This window comes from Rissa tridactyla, chromosome 2 (assembly GCF_028500815.1).
Source record: "Rissa tridactyla isolate bRisTri1 chromosome 2, bRisTri1.patW.cur.20221130, whole genome shotgun sequence".
In the NCBI taxonomy this organism is placed as follows: Eukaryota; Metazoa; Chordata; class Aves; order Charadriiformes; family Laridae; genus Rissa; species Rissa tridactyla.
The window spans coordinates 312,251-339,797 of NC_071467.1; the positions used below are offsets into that span (position 1 = coordinate 312,251).

Genomic DNA, 27,547 nt, shown 5'->3' on the forward strand with positions numbered 1-27,547 from the left:
GGGGATGCAGCCCAGGCTGCGGGGGGTTTCTGTGCTGCCAGCGCACGGTGCCAGCTCACGGGCAGCGTTTCCCCCCCCCTCCCCAGCCCCCCAAGCCCTTCTCTCAGGGCTGCTCTCCATCCCCCCACCCCCAGCCTGGGCTGGCACCGGGGGCTGCACCCACCCTGCACTGGGCCTGGTTGGACCCCATGAGGTTCACATGGGGCCACCTCTCCAGCCTGTCCAGGTCCCCTGGATGGCATCCCGTCCCTCCAGCACATCTACTGCACCTCTCAGCTTGGTGTGATCCGTAAACTTGACGAGGGTGCCCTCAATCCCATTCTCTGTGTCATTAATAAAAACATCGTACAGTATCAGTCCCAGAACGGACCCCTGAGGGACACCACTCCTTACTGATCTCCACTGTGACACGGAGCCGTTGACTGCAACTCTGGATGTGGCCATCCAGCCAATTCCTCACCCATCAACAGTCACCCACCACACCCGTATCTTCTCCATTCCAGTTACAAGGATGTTGTGAAGGACAGTGTCAAGGGCCACCCAGAAGGTAAGACAGATGGTCTTTTGTCAGACATTTGACTCATGAAGACATTTATGAAGTTACTTTTGCAAAATGTCATCCTGTCAGCCAAGTCAGATTGATCACGCACAAAAACTTGTTGATCAGCACTCAGGCCGTCATTCTTTAATCTCTGCTCTCCTCTCACATCAACATTTCCCCACTTTAGTTTTTTAAACCATCAGCAGCACAAGGAAACTTCCAGTGCGGACTTTGTACTCCTAAATCCAGCCAACAGAAGAGGAGCAAACAACAGAAAATGGAAGCTAGACAGACCAACTGAGTCATGGGAGAGGTGCTTTGGTTTTCTTTAGTAGGACTAAACCGATCTCTGGAACAATTAAAAATAGTGGATCTTCTCCTGCATCACAAAGAAAAGCAGCAAAGCAGCTGTGCTGCACTGCGAGACCGGGGCAACTGCGAGCCACCAGCATGCCGTGGCTGTGGGAGGTCAGTGGGATCACAGCGGGCACGGGATGATGCATTTCCAGCACAGGTAAGAAGGGGCAAATGCCACTTCAGAATATATTCAGCAGATCTCATCAACACTTTCAAGAAAAAGAAATTCAAGCTAACAAACGCGAAGAAGGGCTGCCAGGGCAGATGACCAGGGAAAGAGCAAGCTGATCCCAACAGACGCTGGCGAACAAAACACACGTTGGGAACGACAGGCTTGCTGTTAACTTGGAATGGGCATAAAAAGAGGGAAGAAGAAAGGTTATTTAAGCTAACAGGCAATATTAGTACAAAAAGTGTTAAATATAGATTAATCATAAAGCGCAAATACAAATTTCTACCCTACAACAGAAGAGTTCTTTTCAGTGTTTGAAACAAAATACAAAAATTTAATTTTAAAGACATCTCCAAGCTTAGAGGCAACCCGTAGCTGCAGGCTCAACTCAAGAATTCCCTGCGGAAGTTCCTTAGAGATCCTTCTTCCTTTGTTTGAATTTCTAAACTAAACCGACTGGTTTTCTTCAGATCTGTGCTGTGCACCAGCTATGCATGACAAGCAGTATAGTAGCCCCTTACATACTGAAAATATTTAAGGTAATTAACATGAGCTAATTCTGTTCCTACTCATTAGCTAGACAGAAAAATTACTAAAATAAATGCATTTATGCTTTGTAAATATTACTAATGCTTTGAGTCCTCAACAAATCCCCCCCAAACTATCCTTTCAGGCGAGGCGTGTGTTCCCATCACTGCCCACAGTACCAGGGCTGGATGTCGATTCCACAAAAGCACTTCAGGCGCTGCCACCGGCGCTACTCGCGCTCCCAGCCCAGCTGCGACGCCTACAGCCTGGCTCGCTATTCGCGTTTTGGCACATTGAGGAAGGATCAGTCGGGGTAACTCTGACCCATCAAGAGTACCGTGAGGCCCAAACCGCAGTATCAGAACAAGCCTGATGGGAACACTCCAAAAAGGCCCAGCCGGTTCAGTTCTGGGCCCTGACCCACGTGTGGGCTCCTGAGGCCAAGCCCAACATGCGGCTCCTCGGCAGCAAAGCTCCCTCCAGCACCACCCGAGCTCCCCTCCCTCCTCCTTGTTAATCCAGCAGCACCCAAGGGTGCTGCCAAAATACTTTACGAAGAGACTCCCTCCTCCGTTCCAATCATTCATGGCCCATCTCTGAAGGAAACGGCTATTCTAGCCCCTAAAAGGTGTGGTCGGGTCTTGACCTGAGTGTTTCTGAAGCGACCGCAGCGTAAGGCAGGAACACGAGCAGCGACCCCTCTTCAGGCTCGGGCCCCGCTCTTCCAGGCGACGAGGCCAGAGCCACGCCAGCCTCCGCTGGGGAGACGTCAGCCCCTTTAACACACACACAGATGCACACTAGCTTTCTTTGCGCTTTTATCCAAACTACAAGTACATCACAGAGATCTGTGCCCACCCTGGCGCGTTCTTTATACATGGCTAAAAAAGAACCAGGCAGGCAGAGGGGGCAGGGGCGAAGTCTTTCAAGTAGAGTTCATGCTGACAGGTCACTGTTATCAAATCTCTCCTGGTCATACACCTCTGCTACCACCTTCCTTCCTGCAAACCAGCGCCCGTTCAGAGCCTGAATGGCTTTGTGAGTCTCTGAGGCCATGGAGAACTCCACAAAGATCTTGACAATGATCTCAGCATCCTCCTCTTCTCCTTGCTTCTCCTGATAGATGATGACCCTGTTTACAGCCCCGAATTTGCCGCATTCTTCTGTCACCTCTCCCTCTAGGTCATCATCAATGTCCTTTGGATCCACCATGTTGCGAAGCACCATCACAGTGGACTGCAGAGAGAAAGCCAAGAAGAAAGAATTAATACACCCGAGAGACACTGAGATGACATTTGCAAAGCCACATCAGACAACGCAGCATGTGAGCACCACCAGATATTCCAGTGCTATATCATTACAAGCGTATTCCATGAAACAAGTAACATCCCACGTTCTCAGGAACAAATTAGTAAATTTTCTTCCCAGGCATCAGAAGCACGAACAAATCTCATTCACTGGCAGCTGTGCTGTGGCCTGGCCTCAGCTGTGTGCCATCTCTGGGGCTTTTCTTAGACACATCTTGAAGCACAAGTGACCTGGAGACCTCTAATTTTTCTTGTGCTGTTCCTATGCAGTTATTTTTTGCTTTCTTATCTCCAACACCACTGTCGTGTCTTTTTAAAAAAAAAATTCCTCAGCTGTAAATAAAGTAGAAGGATTAACCAAGTCTTCTATACCTCTGACAACCGATGGTTGACCGGGTAACGTTCGTTGCAGGGTATAACAACATACGAGTCTGTCAGAGTGTCGGCAACGGACCTCTCATATGCACCCCCCCCATCACGGCCTTTTGTGCCTGAGCTCCTCTATCACAGAATGGCTGAGGCTGGAAGGGACCTCTAGAGGTCACCTGGTCCGAGCTCCCCTGCTCCAGCAGGGCCACCTAGCGTCGCCCAGGACCAGGTCCAGATGACTTCTGAGCGTCTCCAAGGATGGAGACTCCACAACCTCTCTGGGCAGCCTCTAGTCTTGTGCATTACACCCAGCTCTACCACATCCCTTGCTCCCAGCTCTGGCCCTGCCCAGCGTCTCAGGTGAGCAGACACGGCATTTTGGGCTCAGTGTAATTTTAAAATACTTGTTCCAGTTCTTATTCACAGGTCTGTGCCACTGCCTTTAAAGGGCCTACTAAAAGAACCACAAAAATGGAAGGGTACTTACAAGCTGAGAATGATAACCAGCTTTGCAAGTGTCGTAGTTCAAGACTCTCTTTCGACACTGATAAACTTTTTACAAGCAAGAATGCCAAATGAATTGGATTCTTTGGGAAAGCTGCTTGTGACAGAGGAAAATGGGCTGTTAAGTCAGAACCTCAAAGATGTATTTAAAATCATGCGCCCTTTGAGAGTAAAGGAGAATGCTCACCAGCTAACTCATTTGTGGTCTGCCTTATGAAACCTGTGTCAGCATTATCCCTGTCTAGCAACCAGAGAAGAAACATCGTCAGTTCAGCGTCAGGGCTCAGGAAATCCGCGTGTCAGATGGGAAACTCAATCATGGCCAGGAACAAGCCTCTGGTCATGCCCAAACAAGAAGCTTGATGAGATTATCAATATCAGCCCCTTCTGAGACAACCCCCATCTACAAATCTATTCTTCTATTTAATGTTCTGAGTTTTTCTATCATTCATTCTTGCCCTCTCTCTCATTTTAACTTCCATGAAAATTTGTTTTATAAACAGCTCAGAGTTTCATCTTGCTGTAAAAGGTTATGGGGAGGAAAAGGTGGACTGCCCTGACCATGTGTCAGTCTCACTTCCTAAATTATAAGCCAAAAGGCCATCATGGTTTGCTTTAATGATCCTAAGTAAACAGACAGTTTAACCAGAGACACCTCCTAGCCGAGCCTCTCTGGCCTAGGGACTGATCTGAACCTCAGAGGAACTCTGAGAAGATCCTAACGGCAGAGTAAGAACCATCGCAAGCAGGACACGAGCAGGTAGCCTTCGCAGTCCCAGTGAGCTCTGTGAGGTACCTACAACGCGTGCTGCAGGAAGGCCGTCCCGCACACAGACCTGCAGAGCGCCACCACATTAGGACAGGTCTAAGCCCCGCAGCCCCATCTGCTGACACTGGCTCAGGCGGTCACTCTGCACTCACCTCCTGTTTACGAAGCAGTTTCTGCATCACCATATGACGGGCGCTGCTGCCAGATATGCTCATGTGCTCCTGTTCGCTCAGCATCTCTGGCCTCTCTGACTCCTGGAATACCTCCTCCTCTTCCTTCTCCTTTTTGACCTCCATCAGGCCCAATGCCGGGGGACTAGCCAGGATCGGATTCACAACTCCCACTTGTGGAATGGTGACAGGAATGGGAGGTCGGGCGGGGGTTACACCTGTAAGAGTACAAACTCTGTAGCACAAAGCAAAGAACTGATGTTCTGCAACATCTGGGTACACACCAGCCAGCGACAAAGAGGATCACGGAATCCTGACGGTTTTATTTGCTCTGCACCAATGGCCAGGGAGACATAAGCAGTATCTCAGTCAGCACAAAGGACAAAAGCACTCAATACCTGCCCAGAAGGGAGAAAGAGTGCAGGATTTTGCATGGAGTAACAATTATCCAGATTTTTCACTCAGTGCCATGCATTCCTGCTGTGAAGTTAATGTCCCTGTCGTATCTATTATATACCAAAATAAAATCCCACTCTGCTGCACAAATAAATAAAAGTTCTTGACAAAGCAGGGCAGGGAGAAGGATTTCAGCTTCAGATTCTCCTTCGTTGTGACCCCAGCCATAGAGAACCGTGCTTTCTAATAAGTGACAAAATGAAGAGTAACCATACCTGTAATGACTCCCGGTGCCTGTGCTGCCATTACAGCCTGCGGCAACGCCCCCAAGGGCTGGGCCAGAGTCAGTGCTGGAGATACCAGCCCAGGGGTTGCCAAGGTGCCAAGAACTGCAGCTCCTGCCACTGCTTCCTGCAAGACAGAAGAAAAAAAAACAACAAAACCCCAAGCGTTAATTCTATGTCAAGAAGTCATATTATGGGTGCATTCAGGTGAGGCTCAGCTTTTTTCCACACCTAAGATATACCAGATACATAGATTCTGAGGATGACAGCTTCCCAGTGCTACTGTAAAAGGAAAAAAGTATGCCACCCAGCCCACTAGAGAAATGCAGAAACTAGGAGACACCAAGCCTTGGAAGAAAAATGTTCTCTTGCAACTCAAATGTCACCCATCCTCTCAAGCTGCTAGGTCGGTTACTGAATGAAAGACACCAAGAGATTCAATACATGGTTTGAAAGATGCAGGCAATTCTAGAGTAAGAGGAATCTCTACTTGTTTCCACCTTATACGCAGATAAAGCTTTTTACTGATGCTAAGGGATGTGATCCATTTTGAAAAGACTGATGGGAGCTCCCGTCCCACCCCCTCTGATGACAGCACCAGGGCCCTGGGGCCAGGTGACAAACCAGGCGAGGGAACTCTTACAGCTTCAGTTTTTCCTAAGTGATCTGGTGGAAGGTTAATTCTTGCCTGATTCAAGGAACACCGTAGTCAAAAACACTACTGCAAGCACAAGGGAGAGCAGAACGCTGCCTTTTCAAAAGCTGCGCACTTTTAGATCCAGCAACACAGCACTGTTTGCCCTCACGATCACAGCGACTGCAAACAATTATCACATTAGTAAATCTCTCAATGTAACAATCATATAACTAACTTTTGCCACCACCTTTTTACTGCTCAGACCCTGCTGAGCTTTACAGCTGTCGATGACTGGCAACTTCCTTCAAACTTCCAGACTCGATCAGTGAAACGTTTTATAACCACTTCCTTTTGTCAGTGTTGCCAGAGCCTCTTCTCCCACCCCACTGCCTACTTGCCTCCATACAGACTGTATTTGAGCAAAAATCTGATGCACCTTTCAGCAGTCTTCTACAATTACACCAAGCCAAACTTTTCTAGTTTCTTCCTGCGTATCAGGTTTTCCAGTTCTCCCAATAATTGCAGTGTTTCTCTATATCTTCTACAATCCACATAAACATCCTGACTCTAGACGACAGAATTCACACAACATTCAAGATGAACACCTAGTTAAACGATAAAACACTTCCATAAAACTACTGAAAATAACGTACCTAAAACATACACTAGGATCCAATTTTTTTGTTGCTGTTGGCTATTATGATTTAGTTACACAGATCCTTCTCTTCCTTGTTTTCATGGGGCTCCTGTACGTGCTGACACCATGGAGCAAAAAATTCTAAGGTTCTGTTCCTTAAATGCAGTATCTTGTGCTCTTACTACTAAAGGCTGTGTATAATTTTTACTCCAGTCTGCTGCGACACTCCAGTTCTCCTCTACATTAATAATGCATCTCACCTCTGTGCTGCCAACTAATTCCATTAGTACTCTTCTCCGAATGCCGAGAACAAGGCCACTAATATTTTTATTGGAGATGAAGCAAGACCTATCTGTAAGTAATTTCATCAGCGGAGTGAAGGGTCAACAATTTCCAGCACAGCTCGTTTCCATCTCTTCTCATTTGCCTACGCATCTCAGAATTCATTGTTACAGCGCTGGTCTGGTCTAACAGCTTCTCACGGGGGTCTCCTCCAACTCCCAAATTATTGATAGGATATGATTTAATGTTTTTTCCTAGCAAAGTGTAACAGTAGTCTTATCAAAGAAAGTTATGTTCATCTAGCAGGGGTATTTCCCTAAAATGACCAAGTGTTTTGCATATCTGTTTCTTTTGAAAACATTGTCCTTCCTTTAAAGCTTGCTTTCAATCTTTCCCTACCACTGGGCTGAGAACAAAGCCTGCAGATACCCGTTTTCCACACGACCTATGCATGTATCATGTTTGCTGTTCTTCAGCCATACGGCAATAGCCACGACAGGACAGACTTATTACAAAAAACCCCGAACTATTAAGGGTGCATCTGCACATGACTAACTCCGAGCTTTACACCCACCTCGGGTGCAGTAATCCCACGTGCATCATTAGCCTTATGCTTCTAATGAAGGGGAAAAATACTTCTGTAAGCATTCAGTGCTGTAACAAGACCATCGTCATTTTTAACTACACTGGTCGTTAGCTGCCCCCACTTTTTACTTAAATGGCTAAAGAAACTTTTTCTAATAGCTTTAATTCTTTTGGGTTTTTTTTTTTGGGTTTTTTTTTGTGTTTTTTTTTTTTTTTTTTTTTTTTTTTTTTTTTTTTACAGTCATTGTCAAGACATTAACAATTATCTTGGCTACTTGATGCCTCTCTCTCTTCACAGTTTCATTGAAGTGCAGACACACTTCCTCCTTCCTTGGCTGGCATGCTAATTGCAGACTAAAGCTGCAGTTCTGGTTGCAGATCCAAAGTTTTATCTCTGACTTAAGCTTCTCTCTCATGTCCATGTCTTTAGCTCCCCCGAGTTTACTGATTAGCTTGTGTTTAAAAAAAAAAAATGTGAAATTAAAGCCCCTACAGACCATGACTGCATATGTTCTTATTTAAAATAAGCTGTTCATAAAAGAACTATGCAAGAGCATAAATAAGAGATCCTGCCTTCTGTAACTGTTCTCACTCTTTTCTCTAGTCCTCTACAACTACCCACGTGGCAAATCAGATCTGTACCACGTCTAAGCAAAGACAAGACTGCCCAGTATCTCTGAGGTCTTTCAGAACCTTTTTTCTACATACTGAATTTTAAATTTTCCTCGCAGTAACAAATCCTGCAGTATTTTGCAGAAAGAAACAGAAACGTTTATCCATGTCTGTAACAGATCTCTACCACTTAAGAGAATTAACGGTTCTTTCCCAAAGTGATTTTGATCCAAATGACTTTTGAGCCATGCCTCAGCTTCCTTCCTTAGTTGACTGCAGAGGATCCCAGACTTGCGGACTTTCTGCTGGGGACATGCAAACCACCTGAGAGTTTCACATTACTGGCCGCTCCTCCCACTTCTGCCTCTACCTTGTGATTCACAGAAAAAGAGCTGTTTACACAAGTAAGCCCAGTCAGCTGATTAGCGGCACACATGGGCTGCACACCTCAGCAATTCTTTTGCTTGAGAGAATAGAAGAACCCAAGAGTGCTGAACTTGTTTTTTCACGGGCTATGGCGATGTAGGGGGAGATTCTGCTGCCCAAGGCAAGGACGACGGACACAGATAGGGGGGTTTTCTTTGAAAGGCAATCCTCCTCCATCAGCGCCCGCTGGTCATAGCCAGGAGCTCCTCCTTCAAGCAAACTAAATTTGAGAACCCCATGACATCAACATCCAATTCTGCTCCATCACTGCATTTCCTTGTTTCTGAACAGCCTAAAGCCGTTACAGTCACCTTCCACCTCATCACACAGGCAGAGCCTTTTCAACAACACGTAACTATTACTGCCCTCCTGAGCCTGCCCCCTTTCACATACTTTCATACATTCTTTAAGCCTCTACTACAGCCATTTCCCTAATCACTGGTTTGCCTATCCAGACAAGGAATCCCTCCAATCTTCCCCCGCAGTTTCTTTAAATGAAGTTCTGAGCAGCTGTGCCAGACTCCGTTCCAGAACACTGCTGTATCAGATCCTCACAAGGGCCAGGGGCAAGCTCCTACACGTGAACTCCTGGGAACACAGCACGATCCAGGCCGAGGGCTTTCATTCACACCAGTGACTACAGCTCAGTTTGCATGCTTTTTTCTACCAGGTCACACCAGTCATCCGCTTGGTTGACTCACACCAGCCTACGCCTTACCTGTGCTGTGATCTTTGCTGTAGCAGCCGCTGCAGCAACGGCTGCTGCCGGAGGCAGTCCTCCCGGTGTAGCTGGTGTCAGGAGAGGCATTGGAGGAGTCACGGCTTTACCAACTCGGAGATACTGACCCCCAAGGTCAAAGAGGTTCATGGAGGAAACAGCATCTTGAGAAGACTGTGCTTTCTCATATTCTGCAGTGAGAAAGAGAAGTATTTATAAATGATCCTTTTTACTCCTGAACGCAGCCACTCTCACCCCACAACTGTGATTGGTATTTGCAAAAAACAACTGCTTAGTGTTCAAGTGAGAAGACCCTCCGTGCTTAGCTCACTCATCTCACCCCTCTGAGCACACAAGCATTGTTGAGAACAGTCAGCACAGCAAGATCTCTCAACCTACCTAACAGTGAGTAAAAATACCTGGCTATTAATTATATTTCTAAGTTCAGGCACAGATCTGCTCCAAATTTATTTCTACCCCATTTCTTACTGCAATTCTTCCACTAGAGAAAAAAAAAAAAAAAAAAAAAAGAGAAAGATGCAGATGCTCCTGACCATTCTCCCAAGCCCACATCAAACACCAGACAGCCATTTTACCAATGAAACCATAGCCTTTGTGTTTTCCTGTTGTGGGATCCCTGGCTAGCGTGCAGGATTTAATCTTCCCAAAGGCCTCAAACACACTCTTGATGTCGTCATCGGAGAGGTCTTGATGAACAGATGCCACATAGATGCGGTTGAAAGCCCGTGCCTCTTCTGCTAGCTGGTCTATAATTGGTTGCGCCTGACCTATATTACTGGGTCTCCCAACCTGCAGAGAACAGAGCACAGCCCATTACACTTTCTAAAGAGCAGCAGCATGACTCACCAAGAGTTGCAGCAGACAAGCACTCAGCCACCCGACTGCCTTTTCAAACCAAATAACACCTCAGAAGGGCGTAATTAGCAAAGGGCAGCAGTTGACTCAGCTCTGGGATACAACCTGCGCTACCGGGGATTGCAGAAGTACCAAGAGCCTGGACAGGCTCTGCTCTCTCCTCCACCGTTATTTCACAGAATGACAGGGGTTGGAAGGGACCTCTGGAGATCATCTAGTCCAATTCCCCGGCCAGAGCAGATTCTCCTAGAGCAGGTAATTTCCCCCATTTATGTTACCTGACCTGCCAGAGACCAGCTTCCAGGAACTGAAAACAATTCTGAATGCAAAACACAATGCTTCTATATCCTTTTGAAGGCTCCTAAAACCCTCTTGGAAATCAGACACTGCAGATATGCAGAAAATATCAGAGATATAAATGCAAGATATAAAACACTGCAGAAAATTCTAGTTTTCCCCCCCAATTTCAATCCCCAAAGTTTCACCTTTGCAAGATCCCCTCTTGCTGCCTAAAAAAACCACAGCTACAATCCTTTGTTCTTTTCTGTTTGTTCTGAACGCCTCCTTTTTGTATGGCAAGGGTGGACCACTACTTGAAGTCCCTCACACTCTCGAGAGGCACAACAAAAGCCCAATGCTACTTATCTACCATCCACACAGGTACAACATAAGAAAGCAACGTTAAAATATCAAGAATCACCTTTGTCTTGTCCTCAAGAGTCTTCCATTCTACGCGTGGACGGAAAGTCTGAGCTAGCTCATGAGAACAAGTTTCTAGGTTTCATTAGCATGCTGGGTGTTTCTCCTCAGGGAGAAAGGGACCCAGAACGACAATACAGTCAATGGGTTGAGTATCAAGGTCTACCAGGGAACAGCCTTTAGGTTATCTTCCACGTGACAGTGCGTGGGAAGCATTTCTAGGCACAAACCCATTATTCATAGTAAAGAGAACTAAGAATTTTTAGAGCAGGCCTGCTACTCACCTTTATATTTCTTCCCCCCAGCATGACAGAATTCATCTGCTCCAAGGCCAGCTGAGCAGCTTCAGGCACCTCATACTCCACAAAAGCAAAACCCTAGGACAGAAGGATACGCTTGTTCAATCATACCAGCCGTATCTTGTCTTGAATCTACTGCCAAGCTAATGCAGCCAAGACTTCCCACGTACCAGATTCCTACTATCGTGGCCTAAGAGGATGTTTCATTAAAGCAGTTTTTTATTAAAGCAGAAAACGGCATGCAGAGGCACCGACAGAAGGCTACCTGCTTCCAGAGCCCCTCCTGTTCAGAGGGAAAAGAGCAAAAGGCCACCACATACAGGAGTCCCAGCTATTTGGCGTCTTTCGTGCACAGCACCCCGCTGTACATCTGTTTCCCACTACAGAATCCCACAAAGCTAAGCAGAGCAGGCAGCTACAAACATTTATGTCAAAGTTAAAGTGCTAAAAGCAGCCCGCTCTCTACGAGGATAAAGCCTCCTTCTTCTCCTGGATATATTCAGGAAGGCCTCGGAGAGAAGGAAAACCATGTCACTCAAGGGCTGTTAACCAACCTTGTGTTTCATCGTAACAGAGTCCCAGGACATATCAATGCTTTTTATAGGTCCAAAAGGGGCAAAGGCCTGGCGAATGGTGTCTTCTCCCAGCTCATAGTATATGGAGCCCACATACACACGACACATGATGGCCAGGGCGCGCTGCCTCTGAGCTGCCATCTGTATTGGAAAGAAGAACTGGCTGGTTAGATCACGGGGTGGTCGTGGACGCCAGGACCTCTTTCCCTTCCTCCTTCCCTCCCAGGAGCTATGACCCAACACCAGGTAGCTCCTCACTGGGCTGCAGCACAGCCTGGCACGCGTAGTAATAGAGAAGTATTTTCCTGCTCAATGCACAGACTGCTGGAGCGGATAAGCAGTACGGCTCACTCCCAGGGGCAGTCAAATCTCTGATGGGGTCTGCCACCTCAGGAGCCTTAACTCCAACCCCACTGGTAAGGTCTAACCCTCCCCAGGCTGATCACATCTCCAGCAACGCTTGCAGGAGGAGGAAATAACTTCATTCTGGGACAGCTTCCCCCTCCAGGCAGCAAAGGTCTCAATTCTAGACACTATTAGCCATCCCTCCCACTCCCTCCCGCAAGGGGCAGCAAGAGATCCGATACTGGACACCTCCTAGTCGCTCCCCCCACCCCCCCATCCTCCCAGGCAGCAAAGGATCTGGAATTGGGCACCTCCTCCCCACTCCCTCAAGCATCACACACCACCTCCCCCCTCCCAGCCCCAGGCAGGAGGAGATCCAGTACTAGGCACCACTTCCACCGCACATTGAAAAGCAAAGCAAAAAAAAAAAATAAATGGTTAAATGAAACTTCTTAGTTAAGTGTGTGGTGCTAGTACTTATCGCTGCCTGTTGTTACTGGCTCAGATAGTGGTGCAGCCCCCACAGACTCCGCCCTTATCAGTTTCGGTGCAGAGAAGGTCTCTGTGCTATTTTCTCCTAAGTATGCCTGAAAACCTGTTTGCAAGACAAATCCAGAAATTTCTTACAGCAGGTATCCAAAAGAAGCAGTATATCTTTCAATTATTTTTCACCCAATTGCAATTCTAGCATTGCTGCTACTAATGAACATTATTCTGGGAAGATGCTGCCTACAAAAAACCCAGAGGTTTGGCCAGCATGTCCTAGCAGCACGTCTTGGGACCAAGGCAAAAATGAGGTCTCTGTAGAGGCAGCTCCCTATGACCAGCAAGACTGAATTACAGTGCGTTGGAGATACGCAGAGGGCTTCACTCCTGTTCTGCCTGGAACAGATGGAACAAACGTCAAGCAGTAAGGGCTACGGACTGCTGCAGAGGAGGCAAACGCAGCATTAAGCTTGATGCCTCTCTCTCCCTTCCCAGCACCGCAGTGCTCGGCACCAAAGGAGGGAGCTCTGAGCAACCACCTCTTCCCCACCACCGCTGTTCAAGAGGGTCTTTAATCAAGGCCTTGACGAGAGGCCGGTTTTCAGGATGCCGTAACGAGCGTGAGCACAATGAGCTCTGACGTGTCTGGGGATGCTGCAACTCAAACGGCAAAACAGAGGGGCAGCATTTTATCTGTGACAGTCACAGAAGCAGGGACACAAACTGTACCTGACGAAATCCTCCTCTCTCATAGTACCCGTACGTGACTGACATTGACCATAGGAGGAAACAAACTGTAAAGGTTCGACTCCTACTATTCAATACAGCAGGGATACTATAAACAGGAATGGTTCTCACCCCGTACTGCTGCTCCTGAAGTGACATTAAGCTTGCCTCTTGACTGGGTTTAAGTATTTCACACAGTTAAAAATAAGCTGTTTTTCAATTTACTCTGCAATGCTGTGACTAGGAGGACTATGGCACGTGTACACGCAGGACAGCTGATGTGTTGTCTCCCAGGTTCTCCAACACATTCCCAGCTTTGGTGCAGGAAAGCCAGTGATCAGTAGCCCCTCAGTCTGTGTAGTGTGTCCATTGATGGGTTCAGAGCCATCCCCATGCTAACCCCCAGCGTCCGAGTGAAGTGCCTCACCCACGGTGCCACCGACTGGGACAAAAATTCAGTGTTTTACTAGGAGTGCTTCTTGACAAGAAACTGCAGCCTTGCACCAGGCAGAGGGATTTTTCACCTTCTGAAGGGTCTATATATACAAAGAGGACATTTCCTTCTTTTCAGTTATCAGTGCAACCAGTGCAAGATAAATGGCATTTGTCCTCTCCCATGGCAGCAACTTTTACAGGAGGAAATGCACATCTTACCCTGCTGCAGAGTCCTAACAAAATAGGTGGGGTGGAGTAAGGACTCTGTTACTTCAACAGCATATTAGAAATTTGGAGCTACAAAAGGCAGAACTGAGGTGGACCGAGATGACTACAGGCATTTGTGGATCACTAACAGGCATCAGTAGCACCGAGTTAGGGAATGATGCAATGCAGACCTGTGAACTAAGCACACAACAGCGTCAGAGACTCATGACGAGAAATCTCATTGTTTTCACCAGGTACACGAAGTAGCTTTTATTGGCCACTGGCCCTCCTTCTCCACCTCTAAAATGGAGTTTAAAGTGTCTGCAACCTTCATAAAGGCAGCAGCTAATAGCTATATCTGAGTAACGCTGCTGTTAAGTGCTTATGAAGGTTATTTTAAGGACAAGCCAAAACATCATCTTGAAGTGCTCCTTTAAACAAAGGACGTGATGCAGAAACATCACCACTAGTTTAGATTTTAATACAGCGCCAGGAAATTGTGTTCATCTTGCTGGAGTGACATGGAAATCTTGTGCTGTGATAATTGGAGCATTAAGTAGACAGGAAGCTTTAATCTCAGGCACTGAGATACCGCAATAGGAAGTTCAGGCTGCACTTCCTTCGTGTAGGAACATCAGGAATCTTGTCAACAGGAAAACGTGTCGGACAGAGATCTGTCTGCATTTTCTACATTCCTGATAGGCTTCGGGATTTAACATTTGCTGAGGACCAGGTATCCTAACTACAGTGAACTGTACCACAGCCAGTGGTTCTGTCCCATCGGCAATAGCCTCTGACTCCCTAGAGAGGGAGGAATGTCTTAGGATAAGGATTCGCAATGCTGACTATGCCCTTGAGGCTAATGAGAAATTAAACATTTCCTGTTACGTTATCAGTACACTCTTTTCATCTGTTGCCCAGCTGTGAATAATGAGCCAAAACAATTTTTAAGCAAAATTGATGGAGTTATGCTATCAAGTAAGCATCTACATTAACTGGCAGAAGTTACCGGGCATGAGGGCTCAGAAACCAGCTGTGCCAAATTCACATCAAAATGTATAATTCTGTTCCATTCCAAACTTACACACCTCCATAAAATATATTTTGGCTTCCCTGCTAACACACTACCTACTGTGGCTGTGTTAAAGAAGGGAAAACAGGTGATTTTAGTATTAGTGCATCTTTCATTTTGGAGTACAAGCCTCTGGTTGCATTTTACACCAAGCAGAAATACTATATTCCAGCAAGATGGAAAAATATTGACAAATTTACAAATTAATTTACAAATGAAGCTTTGCATGCAGAGTGGAGCTTATGGGACACTTTCCGCAGTGGCCATTGTCCAACCTGTCTAGAAAAAAGGAAGGGCTGCATAATCCCAGGTAATTAGGCTCTTTGTGGCATCCAATTAGAAATTGCAGCACTGAAGGACTGTACAGGTTCTCTGAATCGTCCTGCAGTTTTGTTACTTCCATCCTGCTTTTACTTTACTTGAAACATGCCATATTCACCTAGTCTGGAAACATGCACAGTAAAGAGCAGTCTTACATCTGGGCTACGTCTTCTGCAACCCTGTAGTGCCCCAGTCCTCCCCAGCACCTCAGCTGCCAGGTCTCCAGTGCTGTGAGTTTATTTCGTGAGAAATCGCCCATGTGTGAGTTACCTTGGCAGTTAGTTTTAGGTCAGGACCTCAGAACTGTAGCATCCCTAGAAATGCAGCTCCCACAATTTCACGGGTGTGTTCAGAACTGTTCGAAATCTAAAGCTTTCTTTGCCAACTGCCTCCAGGACCCCGACTGCCAGTGTCACAGCAGACTGCACCCAGCCTAGGGTCTTCCTCTGGGGAGTTTACACTTTGCCTCTGCTTGTTGTGCTTGTCCATAACAGGTGGGTATGTGGGAGGGTTGTGCTGGGTTGAATTAGGAGCATTGTATTACCACTACATACTTCCCCACTCTAGGCCCTGACTAAGACATAGTGCCCAAGAAGAAGTGAATATGTCTATTGACCGATTGTAAAGGTGAGAGAGGATCTCCAAAGCCCATTGTCACTGCTGCCATCTGAAAGACAGTAAAGACAGAGTTCAGTCTGTTGGAGCTGAGCATACTACGGCTGTTTGTAAAAACTCAAGCAGAGCGGCGGCACAGGGAACCTGCGAGAGAGGCCTCTCCTTCCTTGCCCCTCACTGCCTGGTCCCAAGGACTGTCCAGCGCTGGGACCTGCAGATTCCAGTCCCACCAGGTCAGGGTGGAGTTGTGCTGCTGCCACTGCCTCAGGAAGCAGGGTCTTCTCCCAGGGGGGACTCAAGGCAATAGTAACCTCTGCAACCACTGTCGTTGATTCACCCCCAGCATTTAAAAAGGAGACCCTCAAACTAGATCAGACACTCAGAAACATGCACAGCCCTGAAAGGCCAGAGCTGCCTGATGTGGCAAGCGCATCCACAGTGATTCCTCAGGACAAAAAATCCAACATCCCAAAGCCATTATTTTGGGCTTCCTAACTTTGAATAGGAGGCAGTGAGATGTGTTCAAGAAACCTCTGAAGGAACGGAGATTTAAATACCAGTTAAGGGGTCTCCCAGTACATAGGCATTCCAGCATTAGCAGGAATTGCCAGCAGAACTCTGAAATTGAGAGAGCACCGGGTGAAGGGGAGGGAAATGGGGCAGCGCTGCCAATAACACGGGAGAGACAGGTACCCTCCCCTCAAGCAGAGGAGATGGCAAAAGGATACTCTTCCCAGTAACCCTACACACCACCTTAAATATATTCAAAAGCGAAACCCACAGCAAATTCTTTGGCTTCTGGCATTTCAAGAAGAATTTGCCAGCCAACAGGAAAGAAACTCTTAAAAAGTTACTCTTTGAATTAATGAAATTTGGGGGGCAATTTGTGCATGCGATTAAAGGCAGTTTCTTCAGTGAGCTGAAGACAGTATATTTCGATTTCACTGTGGAAACACAAGCGCATGTACCCGGCCCCAGGCAGGCCTCAGGGCTGTGCTCTGGTTCTAAGTGCAAAAAGAACTCCACCTTGTTGGGGAGAGTAAGACACAGAAGGAGCATCTCAGAGGGTCTCTCACCTGAAGGTTGGTGAGCTGCTGTTGCTGGTGGGCGATGGTTTGCTTCACCAGCACGCTCTTGATACTCTGCTCCATCGCATACTTCTTTGCCTAGAAAGAAATAGAGACTCTGTAGTCATTGGACAATACCACAGAGCAGGGGTCGATGTTTGATTTTACACCACAGCTCCCCAGAACCACACAACTGGCTGCCAGTGGAACTTTTCGGCGCTCCAGCCCTAAGCTCTAAGGCACTGTACATTAGCCAGCGGCCAACAGCTTACTAACATCTCGGTCTGCACCTCTGAGTTGTGAGCCCTGAAATACAGCACGGTGCTTGAGCAGAGGATTGGATGGACTCAATCTGCAGCAGGCGCAATGTTAGGAAAGCAGCATGCACTAGACACTTCGCATTTCCCCTCATCCGCCCTCTGCCCCTTAGATCCCACCATAGCACCTTACCTGCTGGGATGAGGGCAGGACAGATAGCCTCCTTCAAGTCCTCTCCACTCAGAGAACATCTGGACAAAGAGTTTCTACAAAAGGGAAGGGCCTCCAAATCCCCAAGGCCAGTCTCTTGACTGGGCACTCCCCCTCTCGTTTCTTATCACATCTGGCCTATTCTAGTTTGGAGGACCCACTGCTTTCGCTCACTAAAATGCTCCAGCTCTCCTTCTCTGGTTCCTAGCCTGCAGACACAAGACTGACTTGGCTTTTTCTTTCAGTCTTCTAGAAATTTGACAAAGTCTGAGCTTTACACCCAGTGGTGCTGACATGGAGGCTCTTTGTCAAGGGAAACCTAGTACCCACATATGTGCCTATTCCCAGGGGACAGTACAAACACATTCAGCCAACCCCTCGGGCACCTGCTTTCCATGGCTGTACGTGTTTGGGAGGTGCCAGGGAACGGTAGGCTCTAAACCGTGGATTTGAGACGTGTGCTTCGGAAACCTGGAAACGGACAAGGGGATTTACATCTGTCAGCTACGGAGAAGCCAGAGGAAACGAGGCCGTTTCACACTGTGAGCCAAACAACACACACACAAGCAGCTTCAACATTACGGGAACATTCACACGAAGCCTACCTAGAATAATACTTTACTTGCCTCACCAGAGTACAGAAGACACCTAGCCCACAGCTCCCACATTCCCTGGTTTTGTTTTCTTTCCCCTCTTTTCCCAACTCTGCTCTCCTCTCAGCAAGCCAGGCATCACTCACTCCCATCAGGAAAGTGGGCAGAAGTCAGCAGTAACCTCCCCACCGGCTGTATAAAACACGATTGACAACCAGAAATCAGAGCTGGACTGAAATTTGACCTAGATTAAAACAGGTTGGCTCAAATGGGTTGAAAATACTTGCTACTGGGTCTCTTTACAACAACATGGGAAAGAGCGTAAGGAAAAAACAGAGATACTTGATGATGTGTTCTTGTGTGGACAGAATAAAAGAGCAGCTGGAGCATATCAGAAACCTATTCCTTGTGGAGTACAGACTGCTCCTTGCAGTAGCTTTGTGGCAGCTGGATATTATCTTAGAATTACAACGTGATCTTAAGACGTTATTTACTTATGATATTTTTTTTTTAAATTAAAAACACTATTCCCACCCCAACAGCAAATTCGACATCATGCTCCCCAAAAAGCATCTATAAACTCTAAACCAAAAGAAGAAATTATTGGGCACACATTGGAAAGTGTGAATCCACACACAGTATGGCCACTACCCCATACATATTATTGGTAGGCGAGCTCCCTTTTATAACATCAGTAACAGATGCTCATTAAAAAAAAACCCCAACAAACAAACAAAAAACCCCAACCAACCAAACAAGAGTGCTAAGAAGCAAATTCACATTGAGTTTACTCACTTTCTGGAGAGCTTCCTGCTGTTCTGGTGTGAGGGGAGGAAGCCCCAGCTTAGATGCCGTGCTTTGTCCATTTTCCATCTTAATGGACTCTGTACCCTGAGAAAATAGAAAATACTTGTGAAAAAAACCTGCTCTTACAGAAGTGACCAATTTCTTCATTCCCAGAAACCCAAAGCACTTAATGTCAGAATGCCACAGTTGGCTAAAAAGTCCTCCCAAACCTATTAGTAATTCATGACAACCTGTTAATATTCTAGCCACTCCCTATGGGAGAGCTATCCCATCAATTGTACAAACCAATGAACATGTTGGATACTTAAAGAGTTCCCTAACCACGAGATTTAAAGAAAATTAAAGACTCCCCAGTCTTCACTCAGATCATCTCCATCCCACCTCTCAACAGTTAAAGTCTGTCATGTGTACCCATCTATTTTCTCCTTCCATCTCTTCCTATGCTGGTTTTTCACCTTTGGTTTCTCAAGTTCTCTTTTTAAGATCTTCTCTGAAACTTTTCCAAACCTCTGTTCTGTACCAGGTACCGAGTAACAAAGCAGCACTGTTCTCATACTTAGTATGAGACGCACACTACCTGCCCATGCAGATTCCCAAACCCGACACCAGAATAGGTCTAGAAAGAAGCTTCTGGGCCACTGAACTGACTTTTCATGGTTTCAGATACACGTGTAGCTAACAAATGTCAGCCTTCTTTGTGTCTTAGATATTCTACCGACTTCTCTACCTCAAGCTCAAGTTTTACACTGAAGCCCATTCCTGTGTAACAACTGGTCAATTATTCCTGCCATGTTAAGCAACAGCAGGTTACCCTAAGGTATACCCATCGACCTGGTTCTGGTTAAAATGATTCAGCAGCTTATGTCTTTCTGGTAAGCATCCACTAACGTGTATGCTCAGGGTATTATACTTTGGTATCCCAAAGGTGCCATCACATGATTTTCAGTCAAAATAGGGTTCATCATTAAAAACCTATTAACAAATGTCTCAGTTCTCCAGTGGAAAAAAAGATTAAATTTATATGTAAGCACTCTAACAAGCACAGTATAGAAAAAAACCGAACAGACCCATTCAGATGGCAAACCAAAACCAACTCTCCTGGCATAGGAACAAAACTGTCACTTGGAAAAGATATAATATCAAAGTAATTGGCATTTTAGCAGAAGTAACAGCGAGTATTTCCCACTAATTCGGTTCCCATTTATTCAGAACAACCACTTGCTCATGACACTTGTGGCACTAGCTAACGACTTACATATTTCCTATGAGCACAAATGTCCCTGAAAGACCACTGATGATCTCCTCCAGAAAAAAAATAAACTTACAGGTACATCAAGGTCTTACGAACAGAATACCAAAATACAGAAGAGCAAAAAGCTATTTTTTGGCTATATCTGAAAGCCATGGCTTTCAGAAGCAGATGATCCTGCATCCTGGCTGCATACGAATCGCATGTTTCATCGCATCCTCTTTATCCTACCACAAGGCAGAGGGGACCACACACTGACAAAGAGACGAGCTGCTGCAACAACTCCCAACAAGACATAACAGAACTGCCAGAAGCCCTTGGTGACAGCAGAGCGATGCAGGTAGCAGTAGACCCCCAGTTCTAGCAAGAGCCATACACTGCCCATCTGACTGCTCAAGAGCACCAGCCCCGCGCCTACACCGCGACGACTGCCATAATACTCAGTAGGCACAGACCAACCACCCATCTCTTTCAGAATCACAAGTTCCCCGGCAGTCCAGTTTTTCATTTATGGTATTTTCACTTTTTTTTCTATATATTGATATGTACAATGTTCTGTTTGTGATGGGGAGGGAAAAGTGCAAAATAGTTAAGACACTTTAACCATGTGAATTCTTTCCACAGTAAACGACAAATACCACCTAAGTGCAAGTGAAGCTCAAGCACATTCACATGGTATTCTCAATTTAGGGTATTAATTTAGATTTTAAGAATTACTATGGAATTAACAGAAATTGCCAAGTTCAGGAAGTAAACAGCAGCAGAGAGGAGAAAAGCAGCAGCTCCTCGGAAGGCACCTTGGCCCAGGCCCAAGGTAACGATCCTCAAGTCCTCCCACTAAAAAGGAGTGGGACGCAGAACACAAGAGCCTCAAAACTCCAGGCCTCCTAAGCGTCTCTCTGTCTACAGTAACTGCTGGTTCCAGCTGTGAGAAGAGAAGCTCCAACGCCACAGCCCTGCCGTATCGAGATCATTAAGTACCTATGGAGGGCTGCAATCCCCAGCTGTCCCACTTGCCCTTGCTGCCCATAATGCTGGACGGTGACGTTATGGAGTCCCGCACACAGACCTCCCCAGCTGACACCCTCCAAGCTGTGACAGAGGGACTGCACCAACTTCTCCCTCGAGGCACGGCTGCCACGAATCCTTTCCCGCAACTGATCGGGGGGGAACTGACACTAAATGCTGCTTAGTCAGCTTGTTAACCAAATTTCTTATTCTACTTACTGTGTATAAAGTGGGGTCACATTCTGTTTAAGCAGATAAACTTTAATTAGCGCATGCAGGAACAGGTGATTTCACAACCTGTCACAGTGCACACATAATGAGTTTATTTTCCCCACCATACACACATTACTTCATATGTTCTAACATATTAAATGCAACATTTACCATCACGTTGCCCAGTCATTCTTTATCTTGAGATCCTCTGGCAATTCATTTACCTAAAAGACAGTGACTCTTGGACTAGCAACTTCTCATGAGGCAACTGTGTTCATTTTCCCAACACGATGCTGTGCATTTCTCGCGAGGACGTAGAGCAGGACTGGTCTGACTCACACTCTGCACCATAGGGGAACTCCATCCCGAGGCCATGAAGCAGAGGAAGAAGCGAGTGTGACCACAGCATGATGGTGCCATTGCTGGAACCATCCATTTCACAACCTCACCACCTTCACGGCTTAAGGCAGCAGGATCTGGACTTGCCTTTGTTGTTCATGTAAGTTTTGCCTGTATCATCCATCAACAGAACTAATCTCTTCTCTCAACTCAATTGTCAACCACTTAAAATACCAGAATGGTCAAATACCATAGTAGACACATAGCAGATTGAATAGACCCGTGTCTGCGAACACTACATATAGTTTCAGTATAACAACTATCATGGGAAAAACTTCAGTTAATAGTAGGAAACAAGACATTCTTTAAGTACTCCCTTCACCAGCTGCAAAGTTCCTCCCACATTAGCCCACTTGTCTCAGCGTGCTGGGGACCGCAGCCTGCGTGCTGCCTCCTACCGGGCTGCGCCGCTTCCCTTGCTCTTTGTCAGACCATTGCGGGCGAGGAGTGGAGCTCACCTACCTGGAGAGCAAAGCAAGCCGCAGGATGAGCCCGCCGATGTTCAGAGATATGGCCTAGATCATTCCTACTCCACTACAATTACAGCAACAATTGAGACCTCTGGTTTTGTGCATTCAGCCTCAAGTTCACCGTAAGGGTTTTGGGAGCATTTTCTAGGATCAATGAACACGAATAGATGCAAAATAAACCCTTCTAACATAAAAATGTATTCTACAAGTAGCTGAATACAATGCTCTACAGCTGCAGTTCCTTCACTGGTCCCTTCAGATGGAAGTTCATAGCTACACTGAATAGCACACAAGGGCCTAAGGGGAATAAAAGCACAACAAAAGATAGACTACACTTGAATAAGAACAGAGGGAGATGGAACCATTTACAGGCTGCAAATTGGGACACTCAAGTGCACACACCTGATCAAAAGATACTATTGCACAGTCCACATGCAGACCGAAAACAAGTACCAAAGCAATATAGTAATGGGGATCTGTTCCGTACAGGAAGGCTACATCATCCCCAAGATTAATTTTGATTACGAACATTAAAAAAAAAATAAAAAATAAATCATTCTTATTCTTAATGAATTGGCTAAAAAAACGTTTTCCACCAGGCCCTCCTGGCTCCCCTTCCCATTTGTTTACATCTTACATATATGCTATCCTACAGGCAATTCATAGAATCATAGAATCATATAATCATAGGGTTGGAAGGGACCTCTGGAGATCATCTAGTCCAACCCCCGTGCCAGAGCAGGGTCACCTAGAGCAGGTTACACAGGAACACGTCCAGGTGGGTTTTGAATGTCTCCAGAGTTGGAGACTCCACCACCTCTCTGGGCAGCCTGTTCCAGTGCTCTGCCACCCTCAGGGTAAAGAAGTTCCTCCTCATGTTTAGGTGGAACTTCCTATGTTCAAGTTTGTGCCCATTGCCTCTTGTCCTGTCCCCGGGCACCACTGAAAAGAGCCTGGCCCCATCCTCCTGACACCCACCCTTTAAGTATTTATAAGTGTTGATACGGTCACCCCTCAGACGTCTTTTTTCCAGACTGAAGAGACCCAAATCCCTCAGCCTTTCCTCATAAGAGAGGTGTTCCAGTCCCCTAATCATCTTTGTAGCTCTCTGCTGCACCCTTTCCAGCAGTTCCCTGTCCCTCTTGAACCGGGGAGCCCAGAACTGGACACAGCACTCCAGCTGCGGCCTCACCAAGGCAGAGTAGAGGGGGAGGATGACCTCCTTCCACCTGCTGGCCACACTCTTCTTGATGCACCCCAGGATGCCATTGTTCTTCTTGGCCACAAGGGCACATTGCTGACTCATGGTCATCCTGCTGTCCACCAGGACTCCCAGGTCTCTTTCCACAGAGCTGCTCTCCAGCAGGTCACCCCCAACCTGTACTGGTGCATGGGGTTGTTCCTCCCCAGGTGCAGCACCCTACACTTGCCCTTGTTGAACTTCATAAGGTTCCTCTTTGCCCAGATCTCCAACCTGTCCAGGTCTCTCTGTATGGTGGCACAGCCTTCCGGTGTGTCAGCCACCCCACCCAGCTTGGTGTCATCAGCAAACTTGCTGAGGGTGCACTCTATCCCCTCATCCAGGTCATTGATGAATATATTGAACAGGACTGGACCCAGTACTGACCCCTGGGGAACACCACTCGTCACTGGTCTCCAACTAGACTCTGTGCCCCTAATCACAATTCCTTACTTTTCTGCAGACAATTTAAGAAGCACACACCTTTTTCTATTGCTATTTCTATTTCCTCTCAGCTTTTAAAAATTTAATTATCTCAGTTTAGGAGCTATGAGATTTGGGAGAAGAAAAACATAGTGGAACGACTATCAAATGTAACCATTCACAATAAAAAAAGAGTTACTCCATTGATTATAATTAGTTATGATTCTTTAAAAATAAAGACTATTACAGATCTACACTTAATAGAATTTAGACATTTGAGCTCATTAAATGGCACAGCTTCTGAAAACTGGCTTATAACACCCAATCTCCAGCATGGAGGATGTAATCAAAACTAAGGATGATGAAGTGATCTACAAGTGACAAGGAGCATCCAAGAAGCCAGATCCAGGCACGACTGGAGCTGATTCCAAGCTCTTTGCCACCACACACCCCTCTGGAAAGAAACCAAAGCTACTACATGACTTCACTGATCAAAAACGTATCACCAGCTACCCTTTTAACAGAGTTTCTTCAAGGTAGACTACCACCCTCTGTTACTGCAGTCTATATGAAAAGCAGCAGATTGTGTAAAATAATCCCAGTCTCCCACCATTCACAGGGAAATGACCATTGCTTCCCTCTTTCCTGGCACCTCAGAGTAATGCCACTACCAAGAAAAGGCTCAGCACAATTACTTTAGTCTGCTGGGCAGCAATGTAACAGTACCTGGTGAAAAGCAGTTGGTGCTTTCTGCTAAGGCCGTCCACCTTGAACACTGCCTTATTTAAATGCACTGTAACAGTTAGGACGGAACAAGAAAAATGGGAGAGAAGTTGACAACAGAAGCAGGAGAATAGGAGCTTCTTTTAAAAGAGAAATAAATAGAAACTGTATACCTGGTGCTATGAACATTGCTTCTGAGCGTTGCTTGGCCCTTTAAGGTGGTTTGAACTCCAAGAGTTCAGGCACATTCGTTGGAAATTTATTACATGGCTGAGAATTTCTCTGAAGTATAAACACACACAAGAGAAAGAAAAACACAGAATCTTGTTTATTTTAGGAACCATAACAAGCAAACAACATGAAGATTCAATAAGACAGAGGTGGAAAAAGGACTGGTGAAGTACCTGGCCAGTATACTCAGTTTAATCCCTGCTCTACCACCTGCATCAGTGCTTGGGAACCTGTGTGGCTCTCAATATTTTCATGCTACAACACCCCACACCAGTAGCGAAGCTGGAAGAAGCATCACCTGAGTGCTGGTCAAAGGCAGTGTTTTTACTTGCACAATAGGTTATTTTTCAGAAAAGGTCCTTCTTCAGATACTGTATACTTGAAGTATATGCAATATGTTGAAGTATTTTGCCACCATTTACTATCTAAATCTTTGTGGATTCAGCTGTAAGCTCTGTAACTCTGCAAGCCTTTATGTGCACAATGACCATTTACTATTCTTGAACTTCTTTAGCAACTACTCCTTTCCGCTCCCCATTGAATACTTATTTTCAAATGGGGAGGAACGGCAGCACCAGTGAGTTATTTCCTCTGTTACTGTAAGCACGTGCAACTAATGTACTGCCAAAATCCGCAGCATGGGGCATGTCCACGTTTTTTCCACCATCCTACCAGATGTGTTCCATAAAGAATGGGCAGGGATTAAAACTTTTCAAAATGTGTCATTTTCCTAGCATCACAGGACCAAACTGTTTACATGACTCTGTATTTGGCCAGCAACATCTCTTCTATTTAAATGAGCAAGGAGATTCTATGATGAATTTCACTATTGCTGTCCAGTAGCATAACACAGTTTTTCCAGAGCACCAAATCCTATGCAAATCCAACATCTGAAAACACGAAGAGTCTTAAATACAGGTACACAAGTGATCTATCTACTCTTGAAACAATTCCTTGTGAGGCCTTCTCACTGCATTTCATAGAACTCCTCTCCACTGGATCAGTACCGAGAAATTAAAAAATCTTCTAGATGTTACTTTTACATGCAGCATGCTCTGCGTTACCACTTATCTGTCATGGAACCCAGAAATCACCTGCATCTCAACTTTCAGCTTTTTAAGGAAGAAAACTACTGTTCCTGACAAGGTACAATACAGTGCTAAAATAAATCAATACGCACACGATCCTCTTTCTCTTGATCACAAACAGTAAAGTAAGACACAAGGGAAGACACACCTTCCCCCAAAAGGGGTCACCACTGTCCCTGTCCATCAGCTCACTGTCCTAGTGACAAATCCTTCAGCTACCCCTTCTCCATTTAATGCAGCTACAGACTACACAGCAAGCGCAGCGAAAGCTTGCATGTGATTTCAATGTCCATGCTGCGTTCCTCTGAATCACCACTTGCTCTTAGCAGAAGATAGCTCTCTTGGCATTGTCAGGCTCCAAAATGACTTCTGCCAATGTCAAGGGCAACGGAGCTGCTGAGGGGTCTGGAGCACAAGTCTGAAAAAGGAGCAACTGAGGGAGCTGGGGGTGTTCAGCCTGGAGAAAAGGGGGCCGAGGGGAGACCTTCTCGCTCTCTGCAGCTCCCTGAAAGGAGGGGGCAGCCAGGGGGGGTCGGGCTCTTCTCCCAAGGAACAGGCCATAGGACAAGAGGAAATGGCCTCAAGTTGCACCAGGGCAGGTTTAGGATGGATATTGGGGAAAACTGCTCCACTGAAAGGGTTATCAAGCATTGGAAGAAGCTCCCAGGGAAGTGGTTGAGGCACCATCCCTGGAGGGATTGAAACACTGGGCAGACGCAGTGCTGAGGGACGTGGGTTATGGTGGTTTTTGTCAGCGTTAGGGCTAGATCTGAAAGGTCCCCTCCAACCTACACAATTCTATGATCCTAATTTTAGTTGATAAGACTTGCTGTCACTGAAGTCACCAACAGAGAGCATGCATCCCTCCTGCAGGAAAGGACAAATTATTTAACTGAGACGTGATTTTAAGAATGCAAAAAGGAAGACAAGCAAGCAATCACACATGAGTATATTATGGGATGGCAAAAAGGGTTAATAATATTACTGAATACATAGAAATAACACTGTAGTGTTTTTATCTTTATAAATGAACTGGTGAGACAAATAAGAGACATACTGTATCAATTTTTGGTACATTTATATTTTAAAGAATGTCACTAGTCTGGAAAGAGCGTCAAAAACCACAGAGGTAATGCAAAAAAATTCACAAGACCAAGAAATCAGGTGAATACCAAAACACAAAGCACTGCACTTCATTCTGACATACTGTCCCTGAGTGTGAGGAGGTCACCAGGCACTAAAGGAGCATTTACAATAGAAATACATCAAGGACCAGTGCCTAAAGCTGTGACATACAACACTTTCACAGTACTGATATCAAAAGCAGTGGCACCAAATGCCTCAAGACTACTTAATTGGTTTAAAAATATAAGTTTCTTTAACAAGACATTAATGATTTAATCTGTTGTAACAGGTGATTCAATTTCTAACACTAAAAGGTACCAATCAAGTAACTAAGAAATTTCATCAGAATTACATTAATAATTAACTATACTTTTATAAGAATTTTTTTGTTGTTTCCCGCCACTCTGTCAGCACAAGCAGCATACATAAATACTCCCCTACATGTTACAAACCTATCTTGCTTGTGGCAGTAGGACAGAAACTATGAACTATT

The 27,547-nt window shown here is 45.9% G+C and overlaps 1 protein-coding gene across 11 annotated transcripts in view; it reads right to left on the reverse strand.

Annotated features, from left to right (window-relative positions):
* Nucleotides 1-655: 655 nt before the first annotated feature.
* The window catches only part of PUF60 (poly(U) binding splicing factor 60), a 31,955-nt gene continuing 5,063 nt past the window's right edge, over nt 656-27,547 (reverse strand). Inside the window, exons 2-14 of one of the 11 annotated variants that reach the window (XM_054189701.1) lie at nt 24,784-24,892; nt 24,614-24,680; nt 18,874-18,969; nt 17,872-17,956; nt 17,027-17,116; nt 15,952-16,002; nt 11,723-11,884; nt 11,154-11,246; nt 9,891-10,104; nt 9,295-9,485; nt 5,389-5,524; nt 4,700-4,935; nt 656-2,834 (exon numbers count right to left, since the gene is read on the reverse strand). In XM_054189701.1, coding sequence (XP_054045676.1) covers nt 2,535-2,834; nt 4,700-4,935; nt 5,389-5,524; nt 9,295-9,485; nt 9,891-10,104; nt 11,154-11,246; nt 11,723-11,884; nt 15,952-16,002; nt 17,027-17,116; nt 17,872-17,956; nt 18,874-18,969; nt 24,614-24,680; nt 24,784-24,799 — 1,737 coding nt within the window. In that variant the 5' untranslated portion in view covers nt 24,800-24,892 and the 3' untranslated portion in view covers nt 656-2,534. The other 10 variants (XM_054189705.1, XM_054189702.1, XM_054189704.1 and 7 more) reach the window with 10 other exon arrangements.